The 26147-nt window shown below is 40.9% G+C and overlaps 1 protein-coding gene and 1 long non-coding RNA gene across 4 annotated transcripts in view; one reads left to right on the top strand and one right to left on the bottom strand.

Moving 5' to 3' along the window:
• Positions 1–26147, bottom strand: part of Pias1 (protein inhibitor of activated STAT 1) — a 142441-nt gene that overhangs the window by 109691 nt on the left and 6603 nt on the right. For 2 of the 3 annotated variants that reach the window (XM_063256877.1, XM_003480032.5), the window contains exon 1: positions 20053–20186. The exons of the other annotated variant lie outside the window; for it this stretch is intronic. In XM_063256877.1, the coding sequence (XP_063112947.1) occupies positions 20053–20076 (24 nt within the window). In that variant the 5' untranslated portion in view covers positions 20077–20186. Of the gene's footprint in view, positions 1–20052; positions 20187–26147 lie in introns of those variants that run through there. 3 annotated transcript variants of the gene reach the window in all.
• LOC134477806 (uncharacterized) lies at positions 20126–24952 on the top strand. The gene is made up of 2 exons (XR_010050008.1): positions 20126–20551; positions 22831–24952. It is a non-coding gene; the product is annotated as an uncharacterized LOC134477806 (long non-coding RNA).

A 26147-nucleotide genomic window follows, 5' to 3' on the forward strand; every position in this document is an offset into this window, starting at 1 on the left:
CTTGAAAGGCATAAGATGCTTCACAATACTCTCTGGGTCACCACCACTGATCTCTTAACCAGCTCTCTACCCCACAGGAGATATATACATGCTTTTCTTTCAAGGAGAAATTCTTTCCCCTCCCCCCCCCAATGCTTTTCTAGATAACCCGAACTCACTCCATTTTCAACTTAAATATCACACCACCTTTGGGGACATTTTCCTTAGGCTACTCCAGCAATAATAAACATACCCTCTTATGTGCTCCCTGCTTAACCAACTATAGATCTTGTGCATATGGAAAGATGTTCTGTCCACTGCCCATTCACTACCAAACTACATGCTCTGCCTAAATAGACTGGGTCTTGCTCATCACCAATGAATATGAGCAACAGGAGTCTAACTACACTGGCAGTACAAACCTAGTAGAATATATACCCACAAATAAAGTAAGCATATAAATCAACAATTTTCCCTGTGTGTCTGTGTGTTCTGTTTTACTGTGTTTTGTTTTTTGAGAAAAGGTCTTGCTTTGTAGTCCAGGCTGGCCTCCAACTCATAGCAATCCTCCCGCCTCAGCTTTTCCAGTGCTGAGATTACAGGCGTGACCCATGCCCAACTCAAACAGCAGTTTTCCTAGTTTGGAATGGTAAATTTAAAAAGTCTGTAATTAATCATTTTATTAGCACGTTTCTAGTACACCGTATTTACATCCCTTGTGGGGAGCTGGTACATGTACATAGCAGATCTTCATTCTTTTTGTCATTCCCTTTCTCTCCTTCCCCTCCCATTTCTTGATACTTTTCCTTTGGGTTGTTTTGTTCTGTTTGGTACATGTTTGCAGTACATAATGTTCACCATACTTTTCGAAAGACAGTACATATTCAGAACACATCGTAATTCTTTTTTCATCTCATTTCCTTCTGCTCCCTCTCCTCTCCCTCTTTTGATTGCTTTCACCTTTGAGAATGATCTGTCTTCTGCTTTTCTACTCTCTTTTATTTTGGTCTTTACTTTACTTTGGATTTTTCATATAAAAAACATGCAATACTACATTGAAGCTTTTGTCTGGCTTATTTTACTTCACATTATGGTTTCAAGGTGCATTCATTTTTCTACAAATGATTCAAGTTTATTTTTCTTTATGGCACAGTAGTACTTCATTTTGTATAAATACACATCCATTCATCTCTTGATGGACATACAGGCCACTTCCAAGATTCAGCTATTATGAACTGTAATGCTACAAACATGGGTATCCACAGATCGATGTAATACAGCACTTGTAACTCCTTCAGAAAGACAGTGAATAGAGGACTCGCTGGGTCAAACAATTTCTAGTTTCACTTTTTTGAGGACTCGCCATGCTAATTTCCATAATGATTGTACTATTTCACATTCCCACCAACAATAGAGGATTCCTTTTTCCCCACAGCATTGCCAGTATTTACTGACTAGATAATGGCCATTCTTTTTAGATTAATATGGAATTCCAGTGTTGTTTTAATCTACGTTTCTCTAACGGCCAGCAATGCTGAATGCTTCATGTATTTATTGGCCATTTGTACTTCATTTATGGAGTGTCTAATCGTTTTGCTTGCTCATTTTTTGACAGGTCTTTTAATGTGGAGGTAATATGATTTTTTTTTTGATTCTTCATATACTCTAGGTATCAGTTCTCTGAGAACTGGCTCAAACAACTTTTTCCCATTCTGCAGGTTGTCTTTTCATTTTACTGATTGCATCTTTTGCTGTGCAGAAGCTTTCTGATTTGATGTGGCCATATTTTGTGATTCTCAGTGCTATTTCCTGTGCAACCAAGGTTGTGTTCAGAAAGTTCTTGCCTACACTGCACATGGTGGTGCACATCTATAAACCCAGCACTCAGAAGGCTGAGATAAAAGGACTACCATGAGTCCGAGGCCAGCCTCAGCTACACAGTGAGTTCAAGACCAGCCTGAGGAGCCAGGGGTTTAGCTCAGTGGCATAAGCGCCTGCCCTGCAAACACAAGATCACGAGTTAAATCCCCGGTACCAAAAAAAAAAAAAAAAAAAAAAATTAATCAAGACCAGCCAGCCTGAACTACATGAGACTGTGTCTCTTTAAAAAAAATTCTCTTGCCTATACCTATGATTCAACAGTTTTACTTAGTCTTTCAGCAGACTAAATGTTTCTGGCAAACATATAGTTGTTTGATCCACTTTGACTTTTAGCATGTGTGGTGATACAGATAGATCTAGATTCAATCTGGTGCACATGAATAGCCAGCTTTCCCAGCACTATTTATTAAAGAAGCTATCTTTCCTCCAATATACATTTTTGGGCCCACTGTCAAAGGTTAAGTAGTTGAAGGTATGTGGAGTTGTTTCTGTATCCTCTGTTCTGTTCCACTGATCCTCATGTCTGTTTTTGTGCCACTACCATGCTGTTTTTAATCACTGTAGCTTTGTAGTATAATTAATTCTGGGATGATGATACCCCCCAATTTCCTCTTTTTACCCAGAATGCTTCTGCCATTCTGGGTCTCTTCAGGTTCTATGTGAATTTAGGATTTTTTCCACTCTTGTGAAGAATGCTGCTAGAATTTTGATTGGAATTTCATTAAATGGGCCTAACAATTTTGGAAGCATGGCCATTTTAATTATATTGGTTCTATGTAAGCCACAGGAGAAATTATTCTATTTTCTGATGTCCTCTTTTTGAATTCCTCTTTCAGGGTGCTACAGGTTTTGTCATAGAGGTCTTTCACTTCCTTAGTTAGGTTAGTTACTAAGTACTTAATTTTTCTTGGTGCCACTATGAGTATATTTTTTTCCTAATTTCTCAGTGAATTGGTTATTTATGTACAGGAACACTATTAATTTTTGTGTGGTGATTTTGCATCTTGACACATTACTAAATTTGGTTACTAATTCTTAGTCTTTTGGTAGATTTTTATGGTCTTCTATGCAAAGAATCATGTTATCTGCAAAAAATGATAATCTGACTTCTTTTCCTATACATATGCCTTTTATTTCTTTTTCTTGCCTAACTGCTCTTGCTAATGTTTTGGGTACTATGCTAAACAGGAGTAATGATAGTGGATCCCCTAGTCTTATTCCTGATTTTAGAAGAAAGCTTTCCATTTTTTTCCATTTAGTATGATACTGTAATAAGATAGCTGAAAGTGTGAACTGTATAGGTAATTTTAAATTTTCCACTTGCTATATTTCAAAACACAAAAATAAGGCCTAGTAATATAGCTCAGTGGTACGGCACTTGCCTTATATGCACAAGTTGCTGGATTTAACCCCTATGTCACAAAAAGATAGAGACAGGAGGATGCACAGAGACAGGTAATTTTTGTACTGGGGTACTGAGGATTGAACCCAAAGCCTCACACATGCTAAACTATTTCCCCAGGTGTTTTTGCTTTGTTTGTTTTATTTTTTGATACAGGGTCTCGCTAAGTTACTTGGGCTGACCTGGAATTTGTACTCTTCTTACTTCAGCGTCCCAAGTAGCTGGGATTACAGGCATGCGCCTCCTCACCCTAGGAAATTAATTTTAATACTGTATCTTACTTAACTCAGTAAACTCAGAGCATTATTTCAACATGTAATTAACAGGAAACAATTATTAGTGAGATACTTAACCATTCTTTTTTCATACTGTGTCCTCAAAATTCAGTGTCTATTTATATTGACAGCCCAGGACTACAGCAATTGGTGTTAGCCACATTGCAAGTGCTCAATTTCCACATGATTAATGACTGCAACAGTGGACAATGCAGCTCTAGAACACCTTTGTCATTCATTAAACATTTTAACACCTGCCAAGTCATCCAGGACCTAACTTAACTTCTCACTATTACTCTCCACCCTCGGCCACTGCTCACATGACTATTTCCTGGACCAGAACCTGCATCCCCTTCTAAAGTCAGTAATTCAAATACTGTCTTTTACAACTATAGCCTGCTATTCTTACCTGCCTTACTGCAATCATTCAATTTCATAAAAATCCATGCACTGATTCTGTCATTCTCTCTGCAGGACCACTGAGTCCAAATAAGTTTTCTATTGTTTTTGTTTTGAAATTGGAGCTTATTCTGTAGTCCAGAAAGGCCTGGGACTTGCTACGTAGACCAGCATAGGCTCACTCTCGATCCTCCTGCCTCAGCCTCCCAAGTACTGCGATTACAGGTATGCACACCATGCCTGGCCTGGTCCAAGTTTCCAAGATTCCAAGGTTCATGACTAAATATGTCCATGCAAAATTTCCTTGCCCCTCTATGTCTAGCATATTTAAATGGCCCCTACTTTGCAGGGGAAAATAATGAATGAACTCAGACAAGTAGATGTTAGTATATACTCATAATCACCAAACTCAATGAGTACAGATAGCCTACATTAAGTATTCCAGTAAGCTAGCAATGAAACTTCCCTGAAATATGTCATATCCTTTCCTTAGTCTTCCCATCTCCTTCCTCCACAACTACCTTTGAGAAACATAATAACAAAATAAAGAAAAAATCACTAAATGTCTTTAATAATACAATTAACCCTTAGTACTGAGAATTGAACTCTGAGGCATTCTATTACCTCACTACAGCCCATCCTTTTTTAAATTTTTTTTTACATTTTGGATAGAATCTCACTAAATTGACCAGGCTGGCTGGCCTCAAATTTACAATCTTCCTGCTTCAGTCTGCCAAGCAGCAGGGATTACAGGAGTGACAAACCTACATTTAATATTTTTTTAAATCTAGCTTTGATATTCAAAAAAGAATTTTTTTTAAAATACCACAGCTTTGCTATAAGTGTCTGCCTGCAAGCATGAAGTTATGAGTTCAATCCTCAATACCAAAATAAATACCATAGGTTTTGGAAGTTACATGTCTTTAATTCCAGTACTCAGGAGGCTGAGGCAGGAAGATCACCATGCATTCAAGGCCATGTTGGGCTACATAATGAATTCAAAGCTAGCCTGAACTACACAGCGAGACTCTGTCTCAAAATAAAAAACAAACAAATAAATAATTTAAAAATTTAAGAATTTAAATATGGTAAGGTATAAGATATCCAAACTAGCCAGGTAGGATAGCATGTACCTATAGTCTCTTATTTTTATTTTTATTTTTTTATTTTTTTAAATTTTTATTGGTACCAGGGATCAAACTCACAACCACATACTTGCAAGGCAGGCGCTTATGCCACTGAGCTAAATCCCTGGCCCCTGGAATCTCAATGGCTCCAGATAGAAGCCGTAAGACCAGCTGAACCCTGTCTGAACAACTCAGCAAGACCCTGAATAGGGGAGTCTGTACATAAAATTGTCTGAACGATGTTTGAAAACAACTTTTTCAGTACAGTAACTTTGAATACGATTATTAAATTTCATTGTTAATTTACTCATACTTCTTTTAGATTATAGTTACTTTAATTTAGCTTGGCAAAATAACTTAAAAAGACATTGTCCTTCCTTCCTCCATTTATCTATTTATTTAGGTGGTGATGGTGGTACTGTGAATTAAACCTGGACCTTGACACTAAACTACATCCCCAGCTCTTTTTTATTTTTTGAGACTGGATCTCATTAAATTGCTGAGGCTGGGCTAGAACCTGTGATCCTCCTTCAGCCCCCAGTGTCCCTGGGACTGTCACCATACCCTACCTAACAGGTACTTTAAAAAAAAAAAACTATCAGGAGACAGGTGTGGTGGTGCTCACCTATAATCCCACCACCACCTGAAGCAGCAGGACTGCCCTGAGTTCCAAGCCAGCCTGGGCTACATAGTGAGTTCTAGGCCAACCTAACTATACAGTGAGACCTTGTTTCTAAATAAATACATACAAACATACATACACACACACATACATACCACAGGGAGAGGAAGAAGGGGCTAGAAGGAAGAGAGACAGGAATCTCAGAATCGAAGACTTTTAATATAAATGCAATAGCACTGATAGAATATTCAATACCAATACATACAATACAAAAACACATTTCATCACTTTGGATTGATTATACAGGATATCAGATGTTTGAACAAAACACGGATCACTTTATTACTAAAGTTACAAATCAAAGAAATCTTTTCCTAAAACAAAATGTTCAGTATCACCACTATACTCAACACAATTTATGTTAAGATTGCAGAAAAACACTAATAAACCAGATTATGACATATTTAACTAAGAAAAAATGTGTTAAACAATTATTAGTAAGTTGCAAAGTCTAACCTACTCAAAAAAACAAACTATTCAATTATTTTAGCACATACAATTGCTCTTATGCAAGTGTTGTAAAGTAAAAATGAGTCTTATCTAATACTCTTGATTACACAGTAAGGTCACTACATAGTAAGGTCATGACCTAACATTTTATTATAATTGCACGTATATCGAGTATCTTTCAGCCAGGAGTGGTGGCGAACACCTGTAATCTGGGCACACAGGAGACTGAAGCATGAGGATCACTGTGAGTTTGAGCTCAGTGTGAGCTACAAAGTGAGTTCAAGGTAACTTGAAATGCACAGTGAAACCCTGTCTCAAAAAGATAAAAAATAAAAAATAAGTAACTTTCTAAAATCAGTCTAGAGGGTATTAATTTTTACTGTTTATCTCTCCCATTAGCTAGAAGTATTCTTGGAACTATGCAAATTCAGAAGAAAAGACTAATGGTGATCCGAAAATTCAGGGTCTTTTCACAATTACAATTAGATACATAATACTGTATGTCTCTAAAATATCTTTCACCTTTGAGACAATATAGTATTTTGAAATCACACATCAGAATACTTGCAGGGTGGGGGCTGGGGATTTAGCTCAGCGGCACAAGCGCCTGCCTTATAAGCAGGCAGTCATGAGTTCAATCCCTGGTACCAATAAAAAGCAAAAAGACAAAAAAAAAAGAATACTTGTAGGGTAAAACATTTTTTCTATTCTTCAACCCTAGGGAACAGTGCTTGAAGAATGAAGAGAATGGAATTTTTTTACACGCCTTTCTAAAGAAATATACACAGAAACTGAAAAGCACTCAGTCTTGCAATCTCCAGGTCCTGCTTGTCTCTCTTCACTACCCACCCCCATATTGGAAGGGTTAAAGGGACCTTCACACAAAGCTGCAAGCATAGAGCTTTTATTTTTTACTTTTTGGCTAGTTTTGAAACAGGGTCTCTCACTAAGTCACTAAATTGTCTAGGCTGTGGTCAAATTTGTGATCCTCCTGCCTCAACTTTCCAGAGTGCAGGGATTACAGGCATTCAGCACCACACCTAGCTCTTGTTTCATTCTTATCCCAAAAAGGGGAAAGTAAATACCTAAAATGCATAAAATGCAAGCTAACCCTACTACAGAAGAAAGTACTGGCTATAATTAGGGGACATCTGCATTGATTTTTCTTTTATCCATCCCACTGTTATTCGTGACTACTAAAAACGCCATCAAGTATTGAGGTATAATCCCAAAGAAGTTAAAGTTCTCTATTTCCCATACCATTATCAATTTGAAGTACTTTAAGCACATTCATTCAGTGCAGTGCAAACTGCTAACTGCTCAGAATTTATTACAGAGACAATGGATTGGATTTAGCAGCTGCTGCTTAGTAAGCCTGCTTTGTTTATAAATTATGATATCTATAAGCAACTATGTACATAGCCTATAAAATTATAAAAAAATACCACCAGTGACAGAGTCCATTTTAAATGAAAAACTGCTATACTACAAATTACATATATATACTTTTTTCCAAATCTTATATTTTTTAAATTTTTTCAGGCTTCAAAGTTTCTGCTCTCAGAATATATAGTGTTGTTTAGGGTTTTTTTTCTTTTTCAGACACAGTCTGGCTATGCAGCCCAGGCTGGCCTCAAACTCACTGTGACTCTCCTGCCTCAAATCTCCCAAGAACTGGGATTGTAAGTGTGCTACACCACACTTCACTTTGAAAAATGAAGACCACCCAAAAACTTTATGTTGAGTAAACCGATACTGATATAATAAATCAATAATGACTATACTGTCAATATTGAGAGTAACCCTAACCCTAACCCAATATTGACAGTATAGTCATTATTGAGAGCATAATTCAGTGCTACAAAATTGGCCTATCATGCAAGAGGCCCAGATTTAATCCCCAGTACAGGGGGCACAGGGCAGACAGGCTGTATTAGAAAAAAATTTTAATTTTCGAAGATTTGTTCCTTAACTAAATGTGGTCGCCCACACTTGTAATCTTAGCACTCAGGAGGCTGAAGGGGACTGTCAGTTCTAGTGTAAATCCAAAACCAGTCTGGGCTAACAGTGAGTTCAAGACCAGCCTGGATCACAAAGCAAGAACAAGTTTCCAAAAACAACTATATACATATAACATATTTATATATGTATATGTCTTTGTGTACACACCTGTGCAAACACACACATATACTGGTTATGTAAAAATAACAATGAATTAGCCAGACCTGGTGGCAAAGCACCAGCACTCTGGAAAGCTGAAGCAGGAGGACTGCAAATGCAAGCTCAGCCTAAACAACTTGGAGACCCTGTCTCAAAAAATTTTCAAAAAGGGTGAAGATAAGGCTCGGTGTAATGGACCTAGGCTCAAGCCCTAGTACTGCTAGCTTAATTAACAAATTAATGTACAAGTCCCTGGGTTTCATCCCCAGCACCACACTTAACATAATTCACATCTAATTAAAAAGAAAAATTAGTGAGCCACGCCTGGTGGTAATCCCAGCATTCAGGAGGCTAAGGCAAAAGAATTGGCACAATTTTCAGACCAGCCTGGGGTACACAATGAGTTCAAGACCAGCCTGAACTACATAGCGAGATTCTGTCAAAAAGGGAGAGAGAAAGATCAAGCACCATACTACACTGGGAAACGTGAAACTAACACACTGACAAACACAAGTTTTCCAAAATTCTGTTGTAACTTGAAAGCGTAAATTTTACCATTAGTATCAAATACTGTCAATTATTTTACTTGCAATGAAAGGCTCCCTTTTTAATTGATTAATTGACTGAAATATTACAGATTAAACTCAGTTTCATGCATGGTAGACAAGAACTCTATCACTGAGGTATATCCCTCAAAAGACACTTTCTTCCCCAAGAAACAGTACGCCAAATCCCAAATCTATACAACCATACTGTGGCAGGGCATGGTGACACACGTGTAATTCCAACACTCAGGAGATTGAGGCTGGAGGAGTACATGGCTAGATAGTGTGGTTCAAGGCCAGCCTGAACTGCAAAGCAAGACCCTGTCTCAAAAAGACAAATAAAAAAAAGGAAGAAAAGGCTAAATACGTACTCTGAAAGCTTTCTGATCTTTAAAATAACCCCCTCCATGATTTATTTTGATGAAAAACCTTTAAAATTTGCCATAAAGCACAAGATAGCAAGTTAAACTCTATTTTAAGCACTGTGCCATCGATCTAAGAACAGGCTTGCTCGCATTCAGAAACCCAAATACAAAAGTGCTTTGGCTGTGCACTGCCAAAGTCCTATGAAGAGCCTACATTCCATTTCTTCTCAAGCCAAGCAACCCTTATTTGCCCTTCATATCTATTTTAAGTGAAATCTCCAATGTTAATACTGCAGAGGTCACACTCACTGTGGCAGAGCTAGGGTTTATACCTCAGGAGCACAGCGCACACTTCAGCACACAGAAGACACTGGGTGCAACTCTCAGCACAAAACTAAAAAAAGACAACAGCAGCTATCGTAAAACCACCAAATCAAGTACTGTACGTAAGGATGTAAGGATCGGTGTGTGCCGTGGTATTGGGTCTCTAGCCCAGAGTACTAGGCAATCACTCTGTCACTGAGCTACACATCCAGCCATTAAGAACTTTTAAACAAGTGAGGTAGTACATGGCTTCCAAGTTCAGGCCCAGGCTAAGCAATTTAGAGGCTTAGTGATACCATAAAAATAAAAAAGATAAAAGGGCTAAGGATGTAGCTCACAGCAAAAGCCCCCCACCCCCCACGCCACACACACAAAGACCAGCCAGGCATCCACATTGTGGTTTCCCTCTAGCAGGGAAGGAAGATAATGAAGTCTTTCAAACTTTACACTATTTATTGCTGTATCACCACAATAATAAACTTACTTATCTAATTTAAATGAATGTAAAAGGTAAATCAAAAATATCCTTCAAATACCCTCCACAGACTATCCTCGACTTAATATTATTCAACTTTATCTAAGAAATAGCACAAATGAGCCAGGGATTTAGCTTAGTGGCACAAGTGCCTGCCTGGCAAGCGTGAGGTTGTGAGTTCAATCCCTAGTACGCCCCCCAAAAAAGAAATAGCATAAAACATATTATTCAAGTTAATCTAAGAAATAACGTTTTTTAAAAAGCTGAGTTCCACAAGTCTGCAATCTTAGTACTCTGGGAAGCTGAGGCAGCAGGACTGACAAATTTGAGTCCAATGTGGGTAATTTAGAGAAACCCTAGCAATGTAGCTCAGTGCAAAGGACCTGGGTTCAATCCCTAGTACCACCAAAAAGAAAAAACATGAAAAGTATGATCCCAAGAACATCTGCTGAACTGAGATACATTAGCATCTACTTAGTCCAAAAGACAGAGATGGAAGAAGAGAACAGACTGAATAAAAAGAGATCAGCCAACAAAACTAAGCAAACTACGGCTGGGGATTTAGCTCAGCAGCATAAACACCTACCTGCCTTGCAAGCACACAGTCGTAAGTTTGATCTCCGGTACCAAAAAATATGAGCAAACGATCAACTCTAGCCTTAAGTTCAGGGCTTTTCCTGCAAACTTGAGAAGATGAAACACGTGGACCAAGGATAAATTAGAAAATCTTGAACACTAGACCGAGAGCTAAGACTTTACCCTATTTCTGACAAAAAGCCACTGAAAGTTTTTATAGACTGGAGTAATGGGATGAAAGAAGTATTTTGGTGAAATTAATGAGGCAATCAAACAGAAGAAATTACAAGGAAAGTAAGGAAGTGATGAAGTTTTCAAAAATAGCAACATTTGCAACAGCCCTGTGAATTATTGATATTTTAGTTGCTAGTTCATGTTCAAAAATTTACATTTGAGGGCCAGGCGTGATAGCCCACACCTATAATCCTAGCACCCAGGAAGTTGAGGCAGGAGGATAACCACAGGTGGAGGCCAGCTTGGGCTACACAGTAAGTTCAAGGCCAGCCTGCACTACATAGCAAGGTCATGTCTCAAAAAACAATTTTTTTAATTTGGTTGCTTGATGTAAGGAAAAGTAGAAAAGAAAAAAATTTTTTTCATTTTGATGAATTTTAGAAGTTTAAGGCAAAGACAATTCTGAAAGGAAGATTCTGACCAATTATCTTTTCATGTGACATGAGTGAAACCAAAAGTAAAGGGAATAATATAAAGGGAATCAAGCAGTAAGAGTTTCCTAATTTCTGAATATGGAAGTATGGTCATAAACATCTACTAGTAATAGCAAAAGGCACAATGACAGCAAATACCATAAATACTCTACTTACGATGAAGCCACATCCTGATGAACTCTTCATAAGGTGAAAATGCATTATGTGAAAAATGACCTAATACACCTGAACAACGCCATAGCAACACAGGATCAGCTGTCACCCCGCTGTCCATGACTGTGGCTGACCAGCAGTTGCAGCTGCTGCCTCTGCCCAGCATCACAAGAGTATGCACAGTGGCACAGGCTACAGGCCTAGAGAAAGACCCAAACTCCAACGACGAAGTGTGGTTTCTACTGCCTGTGTGTATCACTTTCTCGCCATCTCAAAGGAGAATAATTGTAAGTCATGGGTCATGTGTACTTCTGAAATTGACGATGAAGGACAACAAAGGACTAAAAAACTTGCCACCCATGGTAGCACATATCCATAACCCCAGTTACTGGGAAACTGAGGCAAGAGAACTGCAAATTCAAAGCCATCCTATTAACTTTCCCGGACCTCATCTCAAAATAAAATACAAAGTCAGGCACAGAGGTACAGGCCTGTGATTCCAGATTCTGGGAGGAGGAAGACAGCACTGCAAGTTCAAGCCAACCTTGGGCAACCTGGTGACTCAGTGAAACTTATTTCAAAATAAAAACATAAAAGCTCAGGGATATACCTCAGTGTGAAGGCCCTACATTCCATTCCCAGAACCAAAAAAGGAAGAAAGGAGGGAAGGGAGAGGGGAAGGGAGAAGGGAAAGAGGGAAGGGAAGGGAAGGGAAGGGGACAGGGGAAGGAGAAAGAGCAAACAGAGAAGGAAAGAGAAGGTGAGGTGGAAACAAGGCAGCAGTATGCAAGGCAGAGACGTAACTCAGCACTCCTCCAAATTCAATCCTCAGTACCACAAAAACAATATAGAAATGTGGGGTATAGTGGCACACACCTGCAATCCTGCCACTTGTCCAGAGTTCAAGGCCAGCCTAAACTACACGGAGAGACCCTGTCTCAAAAAAATTCTAAACCATACAGAAAATAAACTGGGCTTGGTAGTGCACACCTGCAACCCCAGCACCCAGGAGTCTGAGGCAGGAGGACTGCTGCAAGTTCAAAGCCAGTCTGGGGTACAAAGTGAGTTCAAGGCCAGCCCGAACTGCACTAGCAAGGGGAAAGACTCAAAAAGACAACAAATAAATATATAAACCCATTTCTACTGGTTTTTGTTTGTTTGCTTTTAAAGGCTAAGCCCAGCCAGCCATGGTGGGCCGTATCTGTAATTCAGCTACTCTGGAAGGTTAGCCAAGTGGACCTCAAATTCAAGACTAGCCTAGGCGACTTGTGAGATCCTGTCTCAAAATTGTAAAATTTCTTATAGAGGAATAAGAAAGATCCTAGGTTCAATTCCAGATACAAAAAATAAAGTCAGTAATGTATGTTAGTGGTAGAGAACCCATGAGTTCAATCCCCAGTACCCCCACATACACACTCTTGACAAAATCTGTTAAATAAATGCAGATAATTTTCAAAGTCAAATTTTAATATGTTCCATTTTATGTACTGAATTTTATCAACTTTTTCCACGATATGTGACTTTTTAAATACTGTACAAACAGTATTCTTAATTCACATATGCGTTTATTAATTGGCTTAACCCACTAAGGGTCCTCCTTAAAATTGAAAAATGTTGGCAAAGATTTAGCTCAGTGTCATAAGCACCCACCTGGCAAGTGTGAGGTCATGAGTTCAAGCCACACAACACACACACACACACAAAAAGAAAAATGTTCCCAATGCCTACGTAACCTTTCCATAACCAGCTCCTCAAACAATGCTACTGACCAATTTAATTCCATGGCAACATTTCTTTGAGATTAAAAAATGTGAGGACAACAAACTTCTATTTCTACTTTTCTCTATATTAATGTTCAGGAGTGTGTTTTGTTTTAGTGTTGTTTGCTTTATTGTGGCAGGGTCTCACTATGTACAGGTCAAGCTGACTTTGAACTCACTATGTAGCCAAGCTTGGCCTCAAACTCATGGCAATACTCCTGCCTCAGCCTCTCAAGTACTGGAATGGACTAAAGGTGAGATTATAGGTATACACTACCATGTCCAGTTGTTCAGTTTAGTTTTAATAGGCCAGGTAAAACTAGGCATGGTAGCACATGTCTATAATCTCAGCACTCGAGAAGGTGGAAGCAGAAAGATTTCAAATTCAAGTCCAGCCTGAGAAGTTTGGCCCTTCCTCAAAATAAAATAAGTTGGGGATACAGTTCAATACAAAGGACCTGGGTTCAACCCCCCTACTGGAGAGGTGTAGGTGAGCTCAGTTAAAAACTGAAACATCTATATGAGGTGAAATCCTAGCACTTAAGAAGCTGAGGCAAAAAAATTCACTAACCGGAGTCCTGCCTGGGCAATTTATGGAGAATCTGTCTCAAAGAGACTCAATGTGATAGCCCTGGGTTCAACTGCCAGTTACCACCAAAAAGTAAAATAAAAACAAGGCACAAAAACTAGCAATATATGATTATCGAGATATAATTTCCAAAATGTAACATACTAGAAACAAATACATACTATCTTATAATCTATTTCATACTTGGTCAAATGTTTGCTTACGTTTTATAAAATCTATCTCTGAAATCATTTAGTACCGTTATCTGATTATAAAAATAGAAATAATAGGTTGGACATGGTGGCACATATCTGTAATCGCAGCACTCGGGAGATGGAGGCAAGAGGATTCTTATAAGATGAGCCCAGCCTGGGTTAAAACTGAGTTCAAGGCCAGCCTGAACTGGGTAGCGAGAACCTGTCTTAAAAAGACACACATATACACACACATACCAAAAAAAAAAAGACAAAAAGGCCATGCATGGTGGCACATGCCTGTAATCCCAGCACTTTAAGAGGCTGAGGAAGGAGGATTGCTTCAAATTTGAGGCCAGTCTGGGCTACAAAGTGAGTCTGAGACCAATCTGAACTGCATGGCGAGACCCTGTCTCCAAAACATACGAAAAAAAAGTAAAATGCTGGGTAAATCACAAAATACTAATTTACTTCATTTACAATGCCTGAGTCAAAAAAAACCCATTGATATCACTGTTAGAGCATGAAAAATCTGGCACATAATGTATTTAGTTAAAACATTCACAACATTTTATAACAGGCTGTTTGTCAAGGCATGGTTCAAAATATCAGAAAAGGGTCTGGGAGTATAGTTCAGTGATGCACCATAACTTTAGCTTTTTTGAGGCCCTAGGTTCAATCTTTAGTAATATCCTCCTCAAAAAAACAGCAAAAACTCAACATGAAGCAACTTGTCTAGACTAAATCACTGTAATACAAGGTCACCTTTCAAGTGATCATACAGCTCTCTATATATTAACCTGGAAGCAGAGGAAAAAACAAACTATTATAAATTTTTTAAAATGCTGTGATCCTTGGGCCAGGATTTAGCTCAGTAAGTTCAACCCCCAGTACCACAAAAATAAAAATTTTTTAAATGCTGCAATCCTTGTTTGTAATGAATACACAAAACCTTACAGCTACATAAAATCTAAATGGACAGACATCCAGATATATGTTAAGCACAGTATTTCTCAGTACTGCAATTAAAGATGCTGTTTATTTTCCTGCTACTTCTTTAGTATTCCCTTGAATTTTCTCAAGCAAAATAGTATTTGCAAAAATTAACATGATGATTTCCAATTAACTAACTCCAAACTTTTTGCAAGGCAGCCTGCAAAAAGCCTACGGAATATCCAAAATAGCTCTGGCATTGAATTAAAGGGAAAGTGTTAACAACAACATAACTAGAATTCCTTGTGAGCTAGGTATGCTGGAGGACTCCAGGACTGTCACTGTGCCACATGGTACCTTTAGGGAGGCCTGCAGTGAAGAGTTTTGAAATCACAAGACCTATATTCAAATCTTTGCCACTTTTACTTGTATGACCTTGGGTTAGTCACTTACCCTTTTTAGGTTTACTTTACCTATAAAGGGGACTTACTGTGCTGTATTACTTCTCTAGTTGAAAGAACTGTGGGAAAGGGGCTGGGGATTTAGCTCAGTGGCATAAGTACGTGCCTTGCAATCAGGCGGTCGTGAGTTCGATCCCCGGTACCGATAAAAAGGAAAAAGACAAAAAAAAAAAAAAAAAGAACTGTGGGAAAGATCACATGAGATAACATGATATACGATATTATTATCTACTTAAAAAGAGGCTTACCTCCAGAGCCAAATACTTTACAAAACACTACAATCACTATGAATAAGCCAGGGTTTTTGTTTCATTTTTAAAGGCTACATTTCATCATGTACATTTTTCTCTAAAATTTAGATATTTCTTCCCTGTTCCCACTATAGCCACAAGTCATTTCACTTTCTTATTCCTAGTTACCAGCAAGAAAGGGCACATATTACACTGAATTCAAAAGCCTCAGCAAGAACCCTGGAGCAACATGTTGATGGCATATACCAGGCGAAACCCAAGGTTAATCAGCTCTGGACAGGACACTAAGCACTACTGCAATTAACAGGGATTACAAGACACTCTTTGAAGAGACAAACAATGCAGTTGCCCAGGAGAAAACCACAGAGGAAGAGGCAGCAGTATTTCAAAACAATTCCATGAAATACTTAAAAACTCAAGTGCTTTATAAATTGTTTTTAAATACTGTTCACAAAATTAGTGACATAAAACAAAAGCCATCTAAATATGGCACTTAACAAAAGCAAGTTATGGAGATTAAAATCAAATCATGAATAAACTGTCACACTTGCCTCTATCTGAAATAAAAACAGGCAAATTATACCACAAAAATAAAAACTAAGTGGTTAATTCTTGAAAATAAAGAAACAGGATGATGATAGAATTTACTGATGAGCTTATATAGTACTTTCAAAACTATGGCTTCTCTTCCACTTGAATTCCATTACTAACTCCCATTAAAATGATGAACTACTCTCCTACAGTTCTCTTGAGTTAAAACTGTAATTTAACTTGGTTTGAGTTGTTTGTTTTTATGGTACGAGGATTGAACCTCAGCAATGACATTTTTGAGAGAATGGAGGATGGCTATTTTGTTATCTTTAGTTATATCACTGAGTTATGTCCCCAGCCCTTCATTTTTTTGGAGACAAGGAGTCACTAAATCCCTAAATTGCCCAGGTTGGACTCCAATTTGTGGTCCTTCTGCCTCAATCTCCCTGAAAACTGGAATTACAGGTGTGTACCCCTCTACCCCTGCCTTGCTTGGTTTGAATTTTAATACATAAAAACTCTAAAGAAAAAAAAGGCACTACATGCCAGGTGCGATGGCGCATGCCTGGGAGGCTAAGGCAGGAGGACTGCTGCAAGTTCAAGACCAGCCTGGGCTATAAAGTGAGTTCAGGGGCAGCCTGAACTACACAGTAAGACCCTGTATCAAAAAAACAAAAAGAAAAAAATTAAAAATAAGTAAAATAAAGTGAAAAGCACTAGGCTAGGCATGGTGGGCTCACACCTGTACTCCCAGCACTCAAGAGGCTGAGGCAGGATTGCTGCAAGTTCAATATTGACCTGGACTACAAAGTGAGTCGTAGGCCAGTCTGAGCTGCACAATGAAAATCTGTCTCAAAAAGACCAATAAATAAATAAATAGCACTATATGACACCTTCATGGATTAACTACCAAGATCATTTGATTATCAAACTCTGTCTTTAACTTTCTAAAGATAACAAAATAGCCACCCTCCACTCTCTCAAAAATGTCATTTATGGGTATTCCTTTAACGAAAAATTAAAATTTTCATAAACAAATATGCACAGAGGAATTATTTTAATATGTATGACTCACAATCTAATTTTCACTGGCAATATCTTCAAGTGTTGCAGCTTGTACTATTCCTACACCAGGGACAGATCTGGTTTTTCATCCAATTTTTGCAGAGCAGTTACAGATTTGAGTGTTCACTAAAAGGGTCACTAGAAAAATACGAATATAATGCGACAGCAAAATGAACTATGGGTTGTGAATTAGGACAAAGAAAAAGTCACTGTATTTAGTCAAATCTTTCTAGGTGAAAGTATTACATTTTCACTTAAAACTTAAAAAAAAAAAAAAACCCTAGGTTTTCTTTTCTTACAATTTTTTCCTACCTTATAAGGATGTATGCTATTTAACTCCAAAATTACAAACAGAACACCCTGAGAAAATATTTCTACTTCCAAACTTTACAAAAGATATATCAGCCACATTTAAATAACTATAGGTATTCCTGAAATCACCTTCCCTATGCCCCCAAAAAGAATAAATCTAACCAAATGAAGTATTAACAAATTTTTAACTATCACCAGCTAAGTAATTTATCGCAGCTCCTCAAAGTCTCAGGCACACACAATGATATAACTTGTCAAAACAGTTATTATGATTTTAATAATTCACAAGAGAAATATAAAAGTGGAAAACTACTCTGGAAAAATTCAACTAGATTTTGGAGACTGCAAAAAGGGAGACCAATTATAGAAAAATACCATACATCCCCCCTCCAAGTATTTGGTATTTTTCCAATAGTGGTTCATTTCTGTACAGAGAAACTTTACCTAACAAGATTCACACCAGGGATCTCATCTATCCCCAAAGGCATTTTCTTAAAATGAGAATGAACAAAGAAGAAAATCTCCCAGCAGGAGCTTTCCATACTAGTTTCTTTGGACAGCATCAAGAGTGACAATATAGCCCCCACAAGCCTTTCAGCTTTGCTCTATGGTCCATGTACAATAGAACTGATTAGCCATCATTCAAAAGAACTGCCAGCAAAATAAATATTATAAGACAAAGATCGCAGTAACATGGTGACTTCATTTTAAAAGTGAAACTATAGTAGACATGTATTCTAAAGTTGTGTACTTTTTATTTTAAAAGTTAATTATCTCCAAATATTCAAATTCCTGAGGTTTTCTCATTTCAGTCAATAGTTTGAAACTGGAGTGGGAAAAGACCATTGTCTTAAATCCACCTGAAATAAAGTTGTAATTAAAAGTAAATTTGAAGGGATTACACTCAAAGCCAATGCCTTAATACACAAATTCTGGAACATTACATAGTTAACCAGGGAAAACAACCTTTCAAGGAGGCTTTTACATATAAAAACTCTCCAGAAATAAGCCTGGTGTTTAGTCGATCTAGAAGTTGCTTCATCGTGACAAAAATAAATAAATAAATCGTTAATTACAAAAATCTATACATCTCCCCCAAAGATTTACAACTGTCTGTCCCAATCTCCACAGTGACAGGAATGTCAGTTCTCTGGATTGGGATATTGCCAGCTGCTTGGTTCACACACAGAAAGCCACCGAAAAGAGAGTAACGCATTCAAAGCCTTGAAATAATATGCGTTAGTTAAGAACTGCTTGCTACTAAACCAAATTTATTCAAGCGGAGCCCTATTTGTCACAATCCAATCATAAGGGTTCCACCCCCCTCCCCCAACAGCTTGTGTAGCGGTATATCTGCTTCGGTAAAGAAGCCATCATCAGGTAAAAGACCGGGATGGGGGGAAAAAAAAAAAAGCGGGGGAAAGGGGGCACCCTTCCATCTAATTTCGCAAAGCGTAACTGGTGCAGTTGAGAGAACGGAGGAGCGTTCTATTTATTGGGGTTGGAGTAGGACGAGGGGGTCTGAATTTCGTCCAAATCAACATGGCCAGCAAGATGTCCCTACAAACAAAAGGCAACAGGGGGATATAAACACGAACCATTCACCTCCATCAGCTATAGCATCGCCATCATGGTGTGTGCAGAGACACCCCCCCCCTCACCAAAGGATCGTCTCACCCTCCAAGCCAGCCAGCGCGAGAGGGCAGAGAGATTCTAGCTGCATCTCACCGCCCACCACTGCTTGCAAATACATACTCTTCGAGGGGGTTGCTTCCCCAGCGGTCGGGATCAGAAAGAGTAACGTCCCGCCCAGGCAGACCCCCCCCCCCCGCGCGCGCGTCTCCTCGGCCAAATCCCGAGGCTAGCTAAACTTTACCGGAGCTACTCCCCCGTCTCCCCCTCCCCCGCGCCCCAGGATCGCGCTTCCCACGAACCGGGCACCCCGGGCGCCTCCTGTGACAGGCCGGCAGCCGGGAGAGCCCGGTCCGGGGCGGGGGCGCCAAGGATCCGCGGAGGGGCGGGGCGGCCGGAGCCAAGTTCCCGGGGGTCCGAGGCGAGCGCCTGACAGGAGCCCGGGACCGCGAAGGAGGAAGAGGAAGCGGCGGCAGGGAGCTTTCCCAATCCCCCCTCAGAGAACACCCTGCCCCCTAACCCTTGCGCCCCGTGCGGTGGGGGGGGGGCGGGAAGGCGGGCAGCAAGGTGAGAAAGCCGGGCCTCGGGGACAGCGGAGCCCCGACCGCCGACTGGCTCTCTCCTCCTCCGCCACCCCCGCCAGCGGCGCCCACAACAATAACACGCCGGGGACGACCCGTCAGCGCCCCCGAGACACCCGGGGCCCGCGGCCCGCCGCAGCCAGGCCCCCTCAGCTGGGGCCGAGATCGGCTCTCCTCCTTGCAACTCCAGGCTCCGGTAGAGCCAGGCCCGAGCGGCCCCCCAGGGTCCGACCCATCCCCCCCGGCACCAGTGGCGCCGTCTCCGCGGCCGAATATTAGAAGTGAATTCGAGCTGCGCTTTACCTTTAGTTCCGCACTGTCCGCCATCTTGCGTCTGTCAGCGCAAGCGCACTGAGCCTCGCCGGGGGCCGCCGCTAAACCCGCCCCTCCGGCCGGCCTGGGCCCGCCCCGGCCGGCTCCGGGCGCCCCGAGCCCCGCCCCGGGCACGCACAGCTGCGGGACGGGCACGTACCATTTAAATAATGGCGCCAAGCTGCGAGGTTTGACAGATACTCCCCCGTCGGCTTCCCCGCCCCCATCCCCGGCAGCCAGCGCCTCCCGGGAAGGGCCAGGGCCCGAGGGACGCTGGCCAGCGCCCCGCCCCTTCGCGACCAGCAGGCCCTTTCAGCAAAGCTTCGTGCGGCGGTCCTGGACACAATACCGCCCCCTCCCCCAACCAGCAGGGGGTTTGCGGCACCTGCCACCTGCGAGGCCCCAGGTGGTCGAAAGCAACGACCCGTGACCTGGAAGGAGCAAGTGAAGCAGTTCTACGGTTGTTGGCTCCGATCGTCAGGATAACGTGGTGAGATCTGCAAGGGAGATGTCATTCTCCTGGGGTAATCTCCCAGAAAAAGTGGCGAAAAAGCCGCCCTGTAACTGCTTAAACGAAGAAATCCTGAAGAGTCCTGTCCATGAACTTCTTTGTTGTTGCAACAAGTACTTACATAGTGCCTACCTGGTGGTCCTGTGCACTGGGAAATGGAACGATCCCATCCTCCCATCCCTCTCTAATGGAGAGGCACATAATCTGATAAAGATACTATCATAAACCCTGGGGAATAGCAGGAGGGTGCGCAAAAGGTCCAGTAGCAGCGGGGGAGGGGGGAGTTAGGAGGGTGGAGATTCGGAAGATGTGCTTGATCCTGGAAGGCCTTTCTCCAGTTCACTGATAAATAAATAGACTTAGACATGAAAAACATTTCATACCTTTTGCTCTCTATTAAAATCCTTTACCTCTGACTCAGCCCTCTGCCTTACAGTTCGTGGAGAAAAATGGAAGGTGTCAGACATGAACTCACTTACTTATCAGAACTCCTCTTGCCAAGGCCAGGTGACCCATGTAAGTTATGTCAGCACTAACGAGGCTGAGGCAAGACAATCATGCAAATTGGAGGCCAGCCAGCATTGTATAGTGAGTTCTAAGCCAGCCTGTACTACAAAGTGAGACCCTGTCTCAAAACAGTAACTTTTGGGTTACAGTGCAGTGGTGTCTCTGCTCCCCAGGGTGACCTGGATTCCTTTCACACCCATATTCCTAAGGAGGTGATTCTTAGAATTACCTTGCCCTCCACACAATTAGTTTTTCCCTCTCCTTTGGATCATTCTCATCAGCATACAAATATACTGAAATCCCTCCAAGATCGCCTCCAACAACTGCCCTATTTCTCTGCAGTCTGCGTAAATTCTCAAAAAGGGGTCAGGGATATAGCTCAGCAGCAAAAGCACCTGCCTGGCAAACACAAAGTCCCGAGTTCAGTTCCCAGTACCAAAAAAATAATTTCTCAGAAATGCTTTTCACCCTCCACAGGGCTTGCCACTTCCTCACTTCCTACTTAACCTCTCAACCTACCCAGATACAGCTTTGGGCTTCCATCTATCTGTGGTGGTCACTTATTGAGATTACTCATCATCTCTGAGTTCCCAAAAGCCAGTTATCAATTCTCTAGTCTTATCAGCATTGACCTCAGGGAACTAACTGTTGACCCACTTCTTACCTCTTGCAACGTTTTTTCCCCTGAACTTTATTCTCACTGTCCTAATAATACTGTCCCCTCCAGGGTCTCATTTTAAATATCCTCTGCAGCTAAATCTTTAAATGCTGGAGCATTCTGGGGCCCAGTTCTTGTTCTCTACCATGCAATTCCCAGGTGATAATCAACTTGTTTGTTTGATTTTTTTTTCTTTTTGTTTGTTTAGTTTGGTTTGTTGAGACAAGGTCTCACTATGCAGTTTAGGCTGGCCTGAACTTACTATGTAGCCTGGGCTGGCCTTAGACACACAGCAGTTCTCCTGCTTCAGCCTCCAGAGTGCTAGGACTACATATGTGCCACACAGCAGCCACTTCATTCAACTCCTTCTCTTTATGCACATTCATAGATTTACACCTGAGCAATCAGGGTGAAGCCTCTAGATAGTTAGAGGGGGTTGATTGCTCCACCATAGTGATTAGCCTATAGGAACCTTCACCTGCCACTTCTAGGGGGAAGAGGAAGCTGGCAATGGAGTTACTAAAACATCTTCCCTAAGAGGTTCAAAGAGGACCTAGAAGGGTGAGCTCATGAAAGTACTGGGGAAGAGGGTAGATGGTGGAAGGTCACAGGAATGCAGATACCCCCTCTCCTTCCTTACTCTCTGCACCACTCAGCAGCTGCTCCTCAGTTGCTTCCTTCATAAAAAACTGGTAAATATAAGTCAAGTGCTGCCTGAGTTCTGGTTGTGCTTCTGAATCCTCTAATTGAGGAAGTGTAATGGTTGATGCAGCTTGAGAAGTTAGAACTTTAACAAAGCAACTCAACAGAGGGCCAGGGTCCTCACTCAGTAAACATCTTCCTCCTATGTAAAAGGAGGGCACAGATGATGTGAATGTTATACCTGCCCTGGTTGGGGAGGGTAGCCTGCTTCTCCCCACTTTTTGCTCTTGTTTTTTTTTGTTTGTTTGTTTGTTTGTTTTGTTTTTTTGCTGTCTTCTGTCACCTTGAACTGTTACCCCATGCCATACCACCCTCCCTTGAAGCCAGCTGATTATAGACTGAAACCTCCACAAACTATGAGCTAAATAAACCTTTCTTCCTTTAATTTTAGGTGTCAGGTGAGCAATGAGAAAGAAGTAACCAAGACAATTTGGTACCAGGAGTGGGGTTGTTGCTATGACTATACCCAACCATGTGGTTCAAGAGCCTTTGGGAATGCCTGTGGGAAACAGTATGGAAAGATTCAGAGATGTGAATTGAAACAGGAGAACTGGAATGCCTTGGGCTATTCTGTGTAGATTTTGGTCAGAGCTCAGAAGACAAGAAGGCTAATAGAAATCTTGCTGGTAAAGACCAGATTCATGAGGTTTGTCCTGGAAAGAAGGGCTGCATTGGTTGTTGGACTCCAGAAAATGTGTGTTTGTCTGCATTTTCCTCATGTCCAGAGAATTTACCTGAGATTGAAAGTAAGGGTGGTGGACTAATTAATCTGGCAGAATAAATTTCAAGGCAGTCTAATGTTGAGGCAGTAGCATGGCTACTGATAGGGGCTTTGAGACAGATCTATGTTAAGAATCAAGAGCAAAGAACTCAGCAGAATTACTTTAAATGTTGTGAGTTTGGCCAGAAAGGAAGTGCCAGTAAAGCTGTAGACTACCAAGATAGAACTGAGGAAATATCAATTGCTAAGAAGGAACAAGAGAATGTAAAAGATGGCCTGAGGGCATCACAAGAAGCAGCAAGTTTCCACTTTTTGCAGCCTCAAAACTGCAAAAGTGAAAGACATGCTTTGAGGAAAAAGGTGCAGAACACCATGTTTCAGAATGTCAGCAGGAGCCAGGAACTTAGCTCAACAGTTCAAGTGTTTGCTTGGTAAGCTCCAGATTGTGAGTTTGATCCCCAGTACAAAAAAAAAAAAAAAAAAGCATGTCAGCAGCACAAAAAATTTGTTTTTCAGAATTGGAATCAGAGTGACCAGGGATCAAAGCACTTGACCCCTACAACCAAAAGAGAGGACAGCCTGGCTACTCTCCAGCTGGCAGCAGAGCTTGGCATCATCCACATGGCTCTGGTTTTAGGCACATACAGAATGTAAGAATTGTGGGATTAAAAAGGTTTTTACTTCAGGGGCTGGGGATTTAGCTCAGCAGCATAAAGCACCTGCCTGACAAGTGTGAGGTTGTGAGTTCAATCCCCAGTACCGCAAAAAAAAAAGTTTTCAGGCATTATGCCCCTGAGAGGGCAATGTGTAAAACTATGAGTGTGAAGCCAAAGTTGCAGTGGAGACCCCGGAAATTTGGAAAAGCCAGGAATGTGGATTTTCTGAGGAAACCTGCAAGGAGGGAGCAGAGCAGTCCCAAGAGAGAAGCCATGGGAGTTATAATCACCGTAAGTGCCATAGGGGTGCAGCCATCCAAGACCTTTGGAGCTCACAATGTGCCACAGATTGCCTGAGATACTGCACATGGAACTGCAGGACTTAAATGTTTGCCATGCTAAATTTTGGACTTGCTTTGGTCTCAATCATTTGTAGTCCCCTGTTTGCAACTTTTGGAATGAAAATGTTTATCTCATGCCATGGAATGTTGGAAGTGTTTAACTTTTCATTTCTACGGGGGCTTGCAGATAAAAGTTTGCCTTATATCTCAGAGGAGACTTGGGACTTGGACTTTTCAGCAATGCAGAAACTGTTAGGATTTTGGCAACTCTTGCAGGTTGACTAAAATGCCTTTTGCATAAAGGGATATGTATGAGGTTGGCGGGGCTGGGGTAAAATATTATGGTTCTAATGTAGTATAATGTTGACAGACTTAATACAGGTTCTTAAGGATTGTTAAATCTGTGTTACAATGCTCAAGTTGAAAAATGTTAAGTAGTCTTTGTATCTGAAAACCTGTTTACAGAAGTGTGTCTGGTTGGCAAGTTGACAAGGGGTAAAAGGTAAGAGTTGACACATTGTGTCAACTTGAGAAGCTTAGAATTTTAACAAAGTGAGTTTGTAAACATCTTCATCCTGTGCAGGAAGAAGGCACAGAGATAGTGTGATTGCTACACCTGCCCTGGGGCAGGTAGCCTACTTACAATATAAGGGAGAAAAAGAACTCACTTCTCCCCACCTTTTGCTTTTGTTGATTTTGCTGTAACCTCATGCCATGCCACCCTGCCTTGAAGCCAGCTGATTGTGGACTGAAACTTTCGTAAGCCATTAGCTAAATAAACCTTTTCTCCCTTAACTTTGGGTGTCCGGTATTTTGTCCCAGCAGTGAGAAAAAAGTAATCAAGACAGGAGAGAATGGTAGAGACCCTTATATTTGGAGGGATCTTTTTGATTTCTTTTCTTGTTCTGCTGTACTGGACAGTACAGCATCTTGCTGTATAGTGCAGACTGGCCTTGAACTCACTACATAGTCCAGGGTGGCCTCAAATTCTCAATGATCCTCCTGCCTCAGCATCCCAAATCCTGGGATTACAGATGTGTTCCACCACACATGTCAATACCTGCATTTTAAAAAGAAGTCAGGAGAGACAGTGTATACCTGATGTGCAAGGTCACGTGCAAGGTCCAAGCCAAGGAGGCTTGGGAGTGGCAGGAGGACCTGGGCTTAATCTCCAATGCTGAGCAAATGAAGCCTAAGAGTTAGTAGATTTCAACATTTCACAGAAGTAAAATACCACATGCAACCCCGAAAGGAATAATGTAATTAGAACTGAATGTCGGACCTATTATAAACTGAGAATAATTAAAGCATTGGACATAAGCACCAAGATAAACAGACCAATGGGCAGAGGAGACATTCCAGAGACTCTGGGGGGAAAGGATGATCTTTTCAGTAAGACATGTAGGACAAAGGGATATCAGTTAACAAAAATAAATCCTGAACTCCACTCACTTAAAATTGTATAGCTATTCCAGATGGAGTATAAATATGAACATAAAATATAACACAAATAAATCTGCATAAGTTAACACAGATTATCTTCATGACTTTGAAGTAGGCAGAGACTTCTTAAATAGGGCATAAATAGTGTCAAGAAAAGCAAGCTAGTTGTAATCTCCCCTAATCCCAAAGCTAAGACAGGTGGGCTACAAATTCAAGGCCATTCTGGGGACCTAATTAAGACCCTGACTCAAGACATTTAAGGACAGGTTTGGTGGTACACACCTGTAATCCCAGCACTCAGGAAGCTGAGGTAGGAAGATCCCCTCAAATTTGAGGCCAGTCTGGACTACACAGAAAGTTCCAGGCCAGCCTCAACTATATGGCAAGTCCTCATCTCAAAAAAAAAATTGTTAAAGGATTGGGACTGTGGCTCACCATTTCCTGGGTTCAATTTCCAACACTTAAACACCATCAACAACAAAAAGTTGGAGTACATTGGAATTATCAATTTATGGGCTAGGCAAGGTAGCTATGCCTATAGTCCCAA

The sequence above is a fragment of the Cavia porcellus genome, unplaced genomic scaffold (assembly GCF_034190915.1).
Source record: "Cavia porcellus strain 051 isolate PalLab524CR breed Dunkin Hartley unplaced genomic scaffold, mCavPor4.1 scaffold_10, whole genome shotgun sequence".
NCBI classification, from domain to species: domain Eukaryota; kingdom Metazoa; phylum Chordata; class Mammalia; order Rodentia; family Caviidae; genus Cavia; species Cavia porcellus.